A 13771-nucleotide genomic window follows, 5' to 3' on the forward strand; every position below is an offset into this window, starting at 1 on the left:
GGGGTTGCTGATGCTCGGGGTATAGAGGATTTTTATTGCCCCGCGACGAGCGTCTCCACCTCGGCCAGGTCACGCTGTCGGCCTCCCTGGGGTGCAGCTCCCTGCACGACGCGAGCACCCCCTCGTCTGCCCTCGCCGCCTCTCCACAGCTCCGTCCCCTCCGTTCCGACTCCAACGCACACGACGACCAGCTCCTTCTTGCCAACTCCACCGCCCGCGAAGTCTTGACTCTCTGTTCCCTCTCGACTCTCCTACTCCCTGGACTGACGAACACGGTCGCTTTTATCAGCCCCGTAGCTTCGCCCTCTCATCTTTGACCCCCTCCCTTCGACCTTTCACCTCGCTCCCCATTGGCCCGAGAAAAAGTGGGTGTGAATGCTTTTTGATCCATAAATTTGCATATATCGATCGCCCTCCAACGCCCTGGAGGCGGGGCCAAATCGCCCCTCGCTCACCGATTGGACGGCAAAAAGTGGGCGTGTGTCGTTTTTGATCCGTTTTTGAAGCACAAAATCCGTGATTTTGTACACGCTGTTCGGCGCGCGCCCTGCACGAGTCCAACACCGGTACCCACAAGCGGCGCAAGAACGGTGGCGATGCGACGGTTGTGAGGTGTGACGTGAAGGTCGTGGCGGTTGTGGTGAAGCGGCGTTGTGGTTGGTGGTTGATGTTGTGACTGGTGGTGGTAACAATGGCGGTTGGTCCAAAATAAAGATAGTAAAAGAAAAACGGCTATCCTGAAGAGTCGCAGCACGCATAAATGACATGTATTCCCACTAGACAACGGGTTTGGGCCTAACTACACATGTACTTACCGAGATACCTCACCAAAGGGACCTGAATGGTGGTTTGCGAATTTGGTAACCACAACAATATATATGTATATGTATATATATATATATATATATATATATATATATATATATATATATATATATATATATATATATATATATATATATATATATCGGGGCGTATTATGTGATACCGTCCGTCTGTGTCTGTCTCTGTCTGTCTGTCCGTTCCGTCCTGTCCGCACTCTAACTCCCAAAGTTTTCAACTTTCACGTTTCATATTTGGTACATAGGGTACAGACTGTGGAGACGGTGTGTAGTGACATACGTTCGTCATCTAAAGTGGTTACCATGGCAACCAGGATGCTGTTTTCCATGTTGTAGCACATTTCTGTATATACCTTCTTGTTCGGGCGTATATTGTGCTCACTTGCGCTCTTGTTACTGATTACAATATACAAATACATATATTGCTTTATAATTATACTTCACTGCAATGCTTTATAAAAATATTAATTATTAGACTCGTCTTTTAAAACGATAAATGTATAAACAGGCGAGCATTGGGTGGCTTTGACACCAACTCTGGTTGATTTCTGGATGAAGGATGTTGCAAATCGTAGATTGGTGAAAGTTAATTTTTACTTTTGGAATACAGTATTTTGAATGAACTGGAATTACTTATTTTGGTCAAAGCTGAGCGAAGCAAGGTCGAAGCCATTTATTCTTGGTACATGAAACACCCTGCAACCCATGACTGCATAAAACAGACTTTTTGAAATGCCGGCCACATTTTCCATCCAATCATCACGTAGCATTTGTTGCAGAGTAGTATACCATTTAACTGGAATGTAGTAAAACTTAATCTTACTGTGTTAAAGGCAGGCAACTGGAGGTGCGTGCGTGCATGCGTGCGCTAAAATCTTCAGTCAAAGGAATTAATTTCTTGAGGTTGAAGTGAAGGGGGGAACCCGAAAATGGTGAAGGGGGGACCCTGAAAGTTTTAGCCATTTCGGTCAAATCCTCTCGGTGGAGTAGATGACACATGCATACGTTCTCTCGACTATAAATACATGGTGGTTCATTTGATTTGTAGAAATTTGTGTTGATCGTAGATAATTATTTTCAGGTGCTCTTGTGGTAAATGCCGGGCAATAAACAGGTGTTTGATTCACCGCTCAAATTGTCCATGTACATGTACTGGTAGTTGGGTAGATATGGTGTTGCAGTTTCAAGCGACGGCTGTTCCTTCCATTTGATCATGGGGATGGCACCCCCTCTCAATTGTGGTGGATAACCATGACATGTAGCCATCTCTGTTGATTCATAACACTGCTCTGCAACATGTTCGGAGCACAAAAAGCGAACATTTTGAAGGCCAGTTCCATGTTCGGGTATTTCGGACAAACTTCATCCAATTTCTGGCAAACCTTGGGTCTTTCGGCCATTGATGCAGCATGAAACCATCTCGGTTTGTATTGCTTATATACGAGCACCAACGACGCATCGACTCGGCATATTTGTGGAAAATCGAAAATTATTCGACATTTGAGTTGAATCATACCGTGATGTAACCTGTATATAGTACGGATCTGGTGGTCTACTTCTGTGTGTGACGTCAGGGCTAATATTAATAAGAAGAAGAAGGTTTCGACTTTTAATCACAAATTTACCAACTTTATAATTCGGCAATCAAAAAAACGACTCATCATATCTATTTTTGGGGGTTATCAAGGGATATATTAGCATCAAGATGATGTGAGCATTTGGGTTCCCCTTTCAGTGTTTCTTTTAATCGGTATTAATTGACGTTTTAAAGATGGACAGTGGAGATTAATAAATTGCTTGTTAAATATCCTACCTCTTGTTGTACGTTGGTAACATACAGGACGCATTACTCTCCGTAAATGTTTTTGTACCAGGACACCCTCTGGGTCATTGGTGCGCTCGTGGCGGTGCCTCGAGGAAGTATGTAATACTTTGTTCAAAAAATTCTCCATGGGAAGGCACTCCCATGTTGAAAGCTTCAATCGCTCAAGCTTTTGCGAAGAAAACATATTTAAAGGTGAAAAAGCGTCTCCCCATGGAGAATCTTTTCACAAAGTTACAGATGATTGGATGAAAAATGCGGCCGTCGTTCCAAAAATCCATTTTCTGTCAGCATCGGTTGCAGGGTGTTTCGAGTACCAAGAATATACGGCCTTGACCTCGCTTCGCTTCGCCTCGGCCTAATTATTATGTCAGCTCTCTGACCTAATATAACCGTTTGATGTCCTCAGATCCGTCCGTCCGTCCTTCTGTCAACAATTTTTATTTTTCTATCTCCTCCTAGACGTCTCGGCCAATTGAGTTCGAACTTGACACAATGATAATACTATTTGCTCTCCATAGATTGTCTGAGCCCTTTTTTCGCATTTTTACCTCGGGGTCAAGGTTACAGGGTCATCAAGTGCAAAATGACTGATTGGTCGAATGGCCGATAAGGAAGCATCGGACGGCAATAATGCATAATGGGTTTCATGGGGATTATTAAGAAGATTTAATTCGACCAACTAGTTTCTCGTTACCTGTGTCGTCTGGCCCTGTTTATTGGGCAACACGGGGTCCGCTGATTTCAACACGGCTTCGCGCGGTTATTTTAAGTTCAATTTAAATTCTGTTTTCACTTTTCACAGTCGCTAAGGTTGATTAACACTCGGTTGCATCAAGTTTTGTATCTGAGCTGACCATCTAACCCGCTCGGGTGTATTTTTATTTATTTATTTGCAATGATACAGCTTGTTAAATTATTTTTTTCCCCCTACTTTGAACCATTTTCATGCATAGCTTTGTGTTTTTGCTTGCATTTCATCTTGTTAACCTGAAAGGTTCTCTGACTTGTCCAAATCATTGATCACAACCCTCCTCCTTGTGGGGGAAATCAAAAAATTATGATGAAAAACATTACTTAGAACCATAGACAGTTGGTCTTTGCCTATTAATATAAATAGTACCCTTTATTTATTTTATAAAGGTATCTATAAAAAGTAGCATTTTTGACTTCATTTGTTAACAACCCTTTCTCTAATTATATCAGCTGACTTCTTCGAGAATATTGTAGAATTTTCATTCTTCTAGAATAATGTAGAAATTTTCATTTTGTGAATTTTGTTGGTCACTCTGATATGCGACGTTTGCATTACATTGCATGTGCATCTGGATTTCAGGAAATTGATGTTGATGCCGTCGCTTGTGATGGAGCTGTGCTTGCTGTTGCCGTGTCTGAGCATGTGGAGAATGCCGGAGTGCACTCCGGTGATGCTACGCTTGTAACACCGGCACAAGACCTCAATGAACAAACTATTGATCGTATCCAGGCGATCGTGCGTGCCATTGGTCAGCAGCTTCAAGTCACTGGCCCTTTCAACCTGCAGCTCATAGCTAAGGTGTGGGAATTGGTTAAACTGACGAGGTGGGGGTGGTGAGTGTGTATCGGTGTGGTGGCTCGTGATTTAATGACTATCGATGGTGGACAAATGTAACGACTGCAGAATGGATGAAAATATTAAAGCGAATTAATAAACGATGCAAAGGAATTAAAAGAAGGATAAACCGCAGGCTATGTGCAAAAAGCAGATACTGCCGCTCACTCCAGCTTCCCTACAGGGTGGATCATCCTGCACAGTGTAGGGAAGAGAAAGTTTTTACATTCTTGACCTGTATGTTCTGTGGGTTCATGCTGGTAATGGCCACGTCACCAGAAACACATTCTCGGATGCTGTCCCTCCCTGGACCACCTGGTTCATGCATATCAGGAATGTAATAATGTTCTCTTGCCTAATATGATGCACTCGTACTCCCTTAGGGGACTGTAATGAGTGGCAGTATTGGCTTTTTGATGTCTGCACATGGCCTGGAAGTTTGTCCTTCTTTTATTGTAATTTTCCCATCTACCCCTCCAGATCTGTTTGTGGACCACAGACAGGATGGTGTGTGCCAGACACTCCCTGTTGGTCAGGATCCATGCAGCAAAGTGGCACGTGGTTCCTGGTACCAAAACAGTGATGGGGTTTGTATTTAGTGCATAACCCTTGTATGAAATTTATCCCCGTACCAGGACAATCAGTTAAAAGTGATCGAGTGCAACGTTCGTGTCTCGCGCTCTTTCCCGTTTGTATCCAAGACACTGGGGCTTGACCTGGTGGCTATGGCAACCCAGGTGATAATGGGAAGGGAGGTCGAACCAGTCGGTCTTGCAAGATCAAGTATCGTGGGTGTCAAGGTATGCTTTATTTATTTTTAATCTTTGCCACATTAACGAATAAAAATTTCTCCTTTTTAGCAGTGACCCTGAATTAATCTTTCTTGTATCTGTCGTTAATATGGTTTTTTTTTTAAATCATGAAACTTTACCAAGAGTGTTCAATTTCATATTTAAAAAAAAAAACCTTTAAAGATTTCTTCATCTTGCTTTGAAGGGGTTGCGAGACTGTTGTAACACATGTGCGTGCGTGTGTGTGTGTTGTCCACATCTATATATTTTCGCTTTCTCTTTTTTTTTTTTCTTTCTCTGCAACCGCTTATCTGATCGATGCAAAACTTTAAACATAGGAGGAATTCCCTATCGATAATATTTTATTGACAACTCCAACATCGTATGTCACATGATATGGCAATCATATTGGACATTTTTTTTCTGAAACTGCTCAGCGAAATAATTGAAACTTGGCATACTTCATCAACTCCCCGTGTGTTAAATAAAGTGGTAATAATAACGTCATCGGTGAAGTGGTATTCCGGCCGAAATTGGTTGCATCAAAATTCTTATCCAAAAAATCTGAAACTTCAAATAATCTGATCTACGACCTGGTGTGAGTGAAGAATTAAATTTATAATGTCACCAGTCACGTGGTCTGTTGGCCATATTGGATTGAAAATAAAAAGGGAAACATCTTCTGCAGAACAACTTAACAAATTGATGCAAAACTTCATATATATGATCGACTTGCCATGGGGAATATAGTTTGAAATGTTTTTTTTTTTTCATATTCATCTTCATTGACACAATTCGTCTTGATTATGCAGTGTGCATAAACATAGTTGTTAAATATCCTAGTAATCTATCAATAATAAATAAAGTTATGGATAATGGAGAGTTATGACATAATAGTACGTATATGGGCCATAATATACGTATATGAGCCATAATAGCAGTATGCCATGCCATAATAGTAGCATGTTCAGTTAATGATGGTATGTTTGTTAAGAATGAGCATGTTAGGCAAGACTAGGCACGCTACTAAGTGACGTTCTACTTTTTATTTTTATTTTTAACTCCATGCCGTAGGTACCACAGTTCTCGTTTGCACGTCTGGCTGGTGCCGATGTGATGCTGGGTGTCGAAATGACGAGCACCGGAGAGGTGGCATGCTTTGGTGAAAACAGGCACGAGGCCTATCTGAAAGCAATGATCAGCACAGGCTTTCGCATACCTCGTAAAAACATCCTCCTTTCCATTGGTAGTTACAAGGTATTGTACCCAAAGCTACCCTTATGCATTTGAGGCACGCTTGTGGTAGCACATGACTCTTATGCTCATGGACATCGTGATTTGTCATTTTATTTTTCACTTGTTCCCGTCGACCACAGAATAAGAACGAATTGCTCCCAACGGTTCAAACACTCGAACGCCTCGGTTACAACTTGTACGCGAGCCTCGGCACAGCGGACTTCTACACAGAGCACAATGTCAAGGCAATATGCTGTTCCTCTACAACATAGCTACTGCCTTTCTGCGACTGTGTTTAATTTTTTTGCCTTCCTGCTTTCCCTGGCCTCGCCTCATTTCATCATAGGGGATGGGGGACACATAATAAATGTTTGCATCGTTTGTATAAATACTTGTTGCTCAAGTTCAGTTTCTATGATGCTATCGATCTTCATGCAAACTTTTGAGATTTCTGCCATTTAGTAGATATTCACTTTTCTGCCGAAGCATTGGTGTGGTTTCCCATTTTTGCATTTATTTATTTATTCTTTCAAGAAAGGATTCAAATTCAATATATTTTCACCAATGATGTGGTTACATCAATGGTTGTTGGTGGTTGGTTTTATCACTTCATTTTTTAAAAACTTTTTAGTTCCAATTTGTTCAGCTCTTTTACCATCACTGTACACTAGCCGAAACCCCGTCACAGACGGATTCCATTCCATGAGCCCAATATGACGACCAGTGGCGGCTCTTGTAAGAGCCAGATCCCAGTCGATGTACTCCATGGCCTTACCTAATGAGGCCTACAAAACGTCCTTGTACACGACATTTTTGGTGTACACTACTCCTTGTGAAGAAGTCCCTGATTTGTGCACGTGTCTACTTTGACGTACATCGTGTCAAAACTTCTCAGGTCATAGTACCGAGAAAAACGTGACGTGACTGCTAGGAGGAGCACAAAATTGGTCCTTCAGTATTAATATATACAGTGGGGAGAACAAGTATTTGATACACTGCCGATTTTGCATGTTTTCCCACTTACAAAGCACGTGGAGGTCTGTAATTTTTATCATAGGTACACTTCAACTGTGAAAGACGGAATCTAAAACAAAAATCCTGAAAATCACATTGTATGATTTTTAAATAATTTATTTGCATTTTATTGCATGAAATAAGTATTTGATCACCGACAAACCAGTAAGAATTCCGGCTCTCACAGACCTGTTAGTTTTGTCTTGAAGAAGCCCTCCCATTCTCCACTCATTACCTGTATTAACTGCACCTGTTTTAACTCGTTATCTGTATAAAAGACAGCTGTCCACACTCAATCAATCAGACTCCAACCTCTCCACAATGGGCAAGACCAGAGAGCTGTCTTAGGACATCAGGGACAAAATTGTAGACTTGTACAAGGCTGGGTTGGGCTACAGGACAATAGGCAAGCAGCTTGGTGAGAAGGCAACAACTGTTGGCGCAGTTAATAGAAAATGGAAGAAGTTCAAAATAACAGTCAATCTCCCTCGGTCTGGCGCTCCATGCAATATCTCACGTCGTGGAGCCTCAATGATCATGAGAAAGGTGAGGGATCAGCCCAGAACTACACGGCAGGACCTGGTCAATGACCTGAAGAGAGCTGGGACCACAGTATCAAAGAAAACCATAAGTAACACACTACGCCGTCATGGATTAAAATCCTGCAGCGCACGCAAGGTCCCTCTGCTCAAGCCAGCGCATGTCCAGGCCCATCTGAAGTTTGCCAATGACCGTCTGGATGATCCAGAGGAGGAATGGGAGAAGGTCATGTGGTCTGATGAGACCAAAATAGAGCTTTTTGGTTTAAACTCCACTCGCCGTGTTTGGAGGAAGAAGAAGGATGAGTACAACCCCAAGAACACCATCCCAACCGTGAAGCATGGAGGTGGAAACATCATTCTTTGGGGATGCTTTTCTGCAAAGGGGACAGGACGACTGCACCATATTGAGGGTAGGATGGATGGGGCGTGGCTGGGTCTTCCAGCATGACAACGACCCGAAACACACAGCCAGGGCAACTAAGGAGTGGCTCCGAAAGAAGCATCTCAAGGTCCTGGAGTGGCCTAGCCAGTCTCCAGACCTGAACCCAATAGAAAATCTTTGGAGGGAGCTGAAAGTCTGTGTTGCCCAGCGACAGCCCCGAAACCTGAAGGATCTGGAGAAGATCTGTATGGAGGAGTGGGCCAAAATCCCTGCTGCAGTCTGTGCAAACCTGGTTAAGAACTATAGAAAACGTCTGATCTCTGTAATTGCAAACAAAGGTTTCTGGACCAAATATTAAGTTCTGTTTTTCTGATGTATCAAATACTTATTTCATGCAATAAAATGCAAATTAATTGTTTAAAAATCATACAATGTGATTTTCAGGATTTTTGTTTGAGATTCCGTCGTTCACAGTTGAAGTGTACCTATGATAAAAATTACAGACTTCTACGTGCTTTGTAAGTGGGAAAACCTGCAAAATCGGCAGTGTATCAAATACTTGTTCTCCCCACTGTAGATAGTTGCATCCACATTGAAGAAAAGTTAGCAGAAATGGTACATCAATTGTTCAATTTAGTCATGAGTCAGTGATTGATAACTTTTGTGGCCTATTTATAAATACTGGAGATCAGGCTAATTTGTCTCATCCTTGAGGTCCATCATACCTCGTACAGTACTGTATATCATTTTTTGTGGATTAGTACCAGACGTTTCCAAGTTTGGGAGATTGCATTTTTTTTTTCTTTCTTCCAGGCTTTTTTTTTTTTAACCTCTGCCACCAATGGTGGATGGAGGTTATATTTTCATCCCTGTCTGTCTGTTTGTTTGTGAAAAAAAAATCTCAAAAAGTTGTGGACAGATTCGGACGAAATTTTATGGATGAGTTGGTTAGGTGACGAGAGCAAGCTCATTAAATTTAAATTCAGGTCCAAATCAAGATCCGGCCGATCAGCTGGGATACAAAATGTAAACTAATCAGCCTGGCGGAGGTATGTGCTCTACCGAGTGCCGTTCTAGTTTTTATACGCCCGATATACTTAATGTATATATATATATATATATATATATATATATATATATATATATATATATATCGGGGCGTATTGTGTCATACCGGTCGTCTGTCTGTCTGTCTGTCTGTCTGTCCCTGTCCGTCCGTCTGTCCGTCCCTGTCCGCACTCTAACTCCCAAAGTTTTCAACTTTCACGTTTCATATTTGGTACATCGGTACAGACTGTGGAGACGGTGTGTCGCGACATACGTTCGTCATCTAAAGTGGTTGCCATGGCAACCAGGATGCAGTTTTCCATGTAGTCGCACAATTCTGTATATACCTTCTTTTTCGGGCATATATTGTGCTCACTTGCGCTCTTGTTATTATTGTTTTACTGTGGAGCAGTTCACCACTATCTGTAATTGCTTCAATAATTTAATCTTCTCTGAGTACCTTTCCCATAGGGGTTGACAGGATGGCCTCGAGGTATGCACACTCACCTCTAAGCTGTCAAGCCTGGGTTTGAATCCCGACGCAGCTATAAACTGTCATCCTGGTATTTGGATAAGCTGTTGTTATCGTAGTAATTCTCCCCAGGTAAGCACTTGCTAATAGTTGTAACCCCATTTTTTGTAATCGATAGGTGATGGCGGTGGACTGGCCCTTTGAGGAGGCTGAGAATTGTGGAAGTGAAGGAAACATGCCTGAACGTCAGCGTAATATCCAAGACTATCTGTCAGAGAACCATTTTGATCTGGTTATAAACTTGCCCATGCGCAATGCTGGTGGCCGACGGCTCTCCTCCTTCATGACTCGGGGTTATCGTACACGTCGAATGGCTGTTGATTACTCGGTTCCGCTCATTACTGACATCAAGTGCACAAAGCTTTTTGTCGAGGTAAATTCCATCCTGTGATGCTTCTTTAATTTTATTATTATTATTTCCTTTATCTCAATAAGTGCAGATCTGCCTCGGTTTTTGTTGAAAATTGCTAAAAGTGGCAAAAGCTGTTGGCTATTGAGGTCCATTCAGCTCGTCTGTGGCATAAAATGGTTGTACAATAAATACACCGTAATTTTCGGCTCACAAGTTGGTACTTTTTCCCCAGAAGTCTTGGCCTTGACTTGTTCTCAGAATCGACTTATCTATGGTTTAAGTTTAAGATATTGAGTTTCATAAATGAAAAAAATTGCGATGTATGATATTTTCTGAAATAAATTGGAGAATTGTTAACTTAAAACGCACTTCGACAGAAATCATTGCCCGGAACGTTTGCCGATTGGATGAGCAATTAAACGTTAATCCACTCGCACTGACGCATGCGATATTATCCAACCGATAATGAGCGCGCACTCAGCAATTACCTTAGATCCATTCTTTTCAATCCCTATCATGTGTATCTATCCTTACTGCGCCATCTTAAAATGCCTCCCGTGAAGTCATGCACGGCGGCCTTTAAGGCCCGGTCACACCTTGACGTTTTAGCCAGCGATGGCAACGTATTAAAATGTATGTAAAACGCTGGCTTACGTTGAACTTTTGATGTTTTTTTTTAAAGATTCGGACGTATTCATAACGACTTGGTCTTATGTATAACGCATTGGTAACGGACACAGAACGTTTCGTTGTGTTATAGATAACTTATACCAACGAATGCTGAACCTGTTGTCGGCCTACACAACCGATGCCCAACGATAGTCTAACTTAGGCATAGCGCGTTGCACGCATCGCCGACGATGTCGTGACGTAGCCTATTAAAAGGCTGACGCACAACGATTCGAATCATAACTGCCGTAGAAATGGAAGTGTCAACATCGCGGTCACACCTTGGCGATCTTGCCAGCGTATGCCGACCTAAGAAAAATGTGTCTAAAACGTTGGGGCACGTCAAATACGGTATGAGTAAGTTTGGTATACATGAGTAGAACGCTAAAGTACGCTATCATACGTCGTAGTAAGTAGAGTACGTCAAGAAATTTTAAACATGTTCAAAATTTTACGACGTACTCGGCGTATGACACACGTTCCGCATGCGATGGGGATAAGTTTTACACACGATATGTGGACGCTTACACACGTCCACAAAGGCTACTTATAAGCTACTCATAAGTCGAAACACGTCACGGTAATGTCTTTTTTACGCGAAACTTATTTCTAACTTATGTTTGACGTGCTTTGAACCAATTCTTTACGTAGTCCCAACACACATCGACGTATGTAGACGTATTCCAATGACGTCTTCCAGTCGACAAAAAAAAAAAAATTAACGTGTTTCTTGCTTACAACTGCCATATAAAGACGTGTTCCCAGCGGTTTTGGGAATTGGTATATAAAAATGCTGCTCATAAAAGGGGAACCCAACAGTGTTTTCGAGTCCTTTTTGAGTCGATGTCCATGTCAGCAGTAACAGTATCAGTATCAGTATCAGTATCAGTATTAGTATTAGTAGTAGTTTGTTCATGTTGGCAGTAGTAGGTGAGTGTGAGTGTGAGGGGGAGGGTGTGGGTTATGATGGATCGTCCTTGCGTTTAACGATTTAACGATTTAAATGATAAACTCAACGATTTAAATGGCTGCATCTCCACTATTGAAAGTAGACGCTTGCGCTCAACAATTGGATTTTTTTTACACTCAACGACTTTTAAACGGTACCACTCAGCTAGTTTCATTGTTTACAATGAACGATTTAAATTGCTGTCACTCGCCTTTGTTTTTTGACGCTGGGGTTTGGAAATTTGAAGCGTTTCTTCTGAACGTGTTAAAACGCTCAAACTCGACTATTTTAAATAGACGCTGCCGATGGACAATTGGAATCATAGCCAAGCTAGACATCGAAGTGTGAACATCCTCATCATGCCGAAGAAAAGTTTGAAGAATGCTGCAAATAAGTGTCCTGGCCGTGGACGCTGACGCAAGGACGATCCATTATACTGACGTCTTTCAGCCTATGAGTAACTTAAAAGTAACGTCTGTCGATGTGTGGCAACGATCGCGTAACGTGCCAACAACACGTTAATCATAGGTTAGAAATAAGTTTCGGGTACGCTAAACATTACCTCTGTGTGTCTCAAATTATGATTAACTTACAAGTAGCATGTGTTGACGTCTGTCAACGATCGCAGACTGTGCATACAACTTGTGGCCAGCGTAGCGGAACGTGTGAGTCATACGCCGGCATACGTCGTGAAATTTCAAGCATGAAAAAATTTGAGGACAACCAAAAAGTACAACGTTTAAAGCCAACGTACAACGACGTGTGGCAGTGTTTTTCAGCGTGCTCTCAATGTTATCAAAACTTACCCATAACGTATTCAACGTGTGCCAGCGATTTAGAAAAAAAATTCAAAAATCGGCATACGTTGGCTAAAACGTCAAGGTGTGACCGGGCCTTTAAGTTGGAAGTTGTTCAGTTCGCCGAGGAAAATGGTGGGAATTTGGCTGCACACAGGAAATATGGCATCAGCGTTATGGAACTGGCGTAATGCGTGCTGTGAGCCAGTGCTTATAATGATTCTGAAGCTTGTTTTAAATACTATACCTCTGTATGATAACAAGTTACATTCATAATTTATCGGAAAGGTCATCCCACAAAGTAATTCAAATAATATGCACAAAACAGCTCATTAATATTCATGTCCCTGGGAGTACCGTCCGCAAGGATACATGTTGTGAGTTTCAGGGAGGAATTAACCCCTCTGTTATGATTGACAGTTTTACTAACTATCGTAGTTGATCTAGCTTCATCTTGTACTCCAAATCGACTTATCTATGTATGAAAGAAATAAAAATGGGGGGAATGAAACAATTCGACTTGTCGGCCGAAAGATACGGTAATCGTGCAATTAATTAGTTTTAATTAAATGCCTGTGTTTCGTACAAAAAAAAGATTGAAATATTGGATGAAACGTTGTTGTAGAAATGTAATTTATTTTGTAATCTGAGTTTTTGGCAGCTGATACCTTTTTTTATTTATTTTATTTTTTTGTTAGGTCACAAAATTACAAAAATTGTCGTTCATCCTGATTGGCATTTCTTCACTTCTAATTCCATTCTCTAACTTTGTTTCATGTTTCTAACTTTTCTCACTTCACAGTGAGCTTTCTTCTCTATCCTTAATTGTTTTTTTACTTGTTTTCTCACCCCGTTTACTTTTCCCGTATCCGTTTATTGTTTTTTTTTTTCTTGTAGAAGGCAGCTTTTATCTGTTGAAACAGTCATGTTGTCGAAATATTCTGAGGTTTTGCATCCTGACTTTGTGATCATGAATACCATGAGTTTGGCTTCTTAAAATCTGGATTGCTTTATTTTTATTTGAGGCACTGCGCTTGGTTGGAGGGGCGCCTCATGTGAAGACGCATGTGGATTGCATGACTTCTCATCGCATTGTCAGATTGCCGGGTACGAACTGTGCACGTTTCATCTGTGCCTTCCGGAATGTATTTTGCGAAAAGCAGAGGTTATCCTGACGAGACTACAGCTTCTCTGTTTTGGGCCTT

General features: G+C 41.6%; 1 protein-coding gene across 2 annotated transcripts in view; it reads left to right on the forward strand.

Moving 5' to 3' along the window:
- The window catches only part of CAD (carbamoyl-phosphate synthetase 2, aspartate transcarbamylase, and dihydroorotase), a 246727-nt gene that overhangs the window by 115537 nt on the left and 117419 nt on the right, over positions 1 to 13771 (forward strand). For both annotated transcript variants that reach the window (XM_085870414.1, XM_085877653.1), the window contains exons 22-27: positions 4001 to 4219; positions 4891 to 5055; positions 6121 to 6303; positions 6423 to 6527; positions 9918 to 10172; positions 13592 to 13673. In XM_085870414.1, the coding sequence (XP_085726540.1) occupies positions 4001 to 4219; positions 4891 to 5055; positions 6121 to 6303; positions 6423 to 6527; positions 9918 to 10172; positions 13592 to 13673 (1009 nt within the window). The remainder of the gene's footprint in view (positions 1 to 4000; positions 4220 to 4890; positions 5056 to 6120; positions 6304 to 6422; positions 6528 to 9917; positions 10173 to 13591; positions 13674 to 13771) is intronic.

The sequence above is a fragment of the Eptatretus burgeri genome, chromosome 1 (genome assembly GCF_056783735.1).
Source record: "Eptatretus burgeri isolate ZD-2024b chromosome 1, Ebu_testis_v1, whole genome shotgun sequence".
NCBI lineage: Eukaryota > Metazoa > Chordata > Myxini > Myxiniformes > Myxinidae > Eptatretus > Eptatretus burgeri.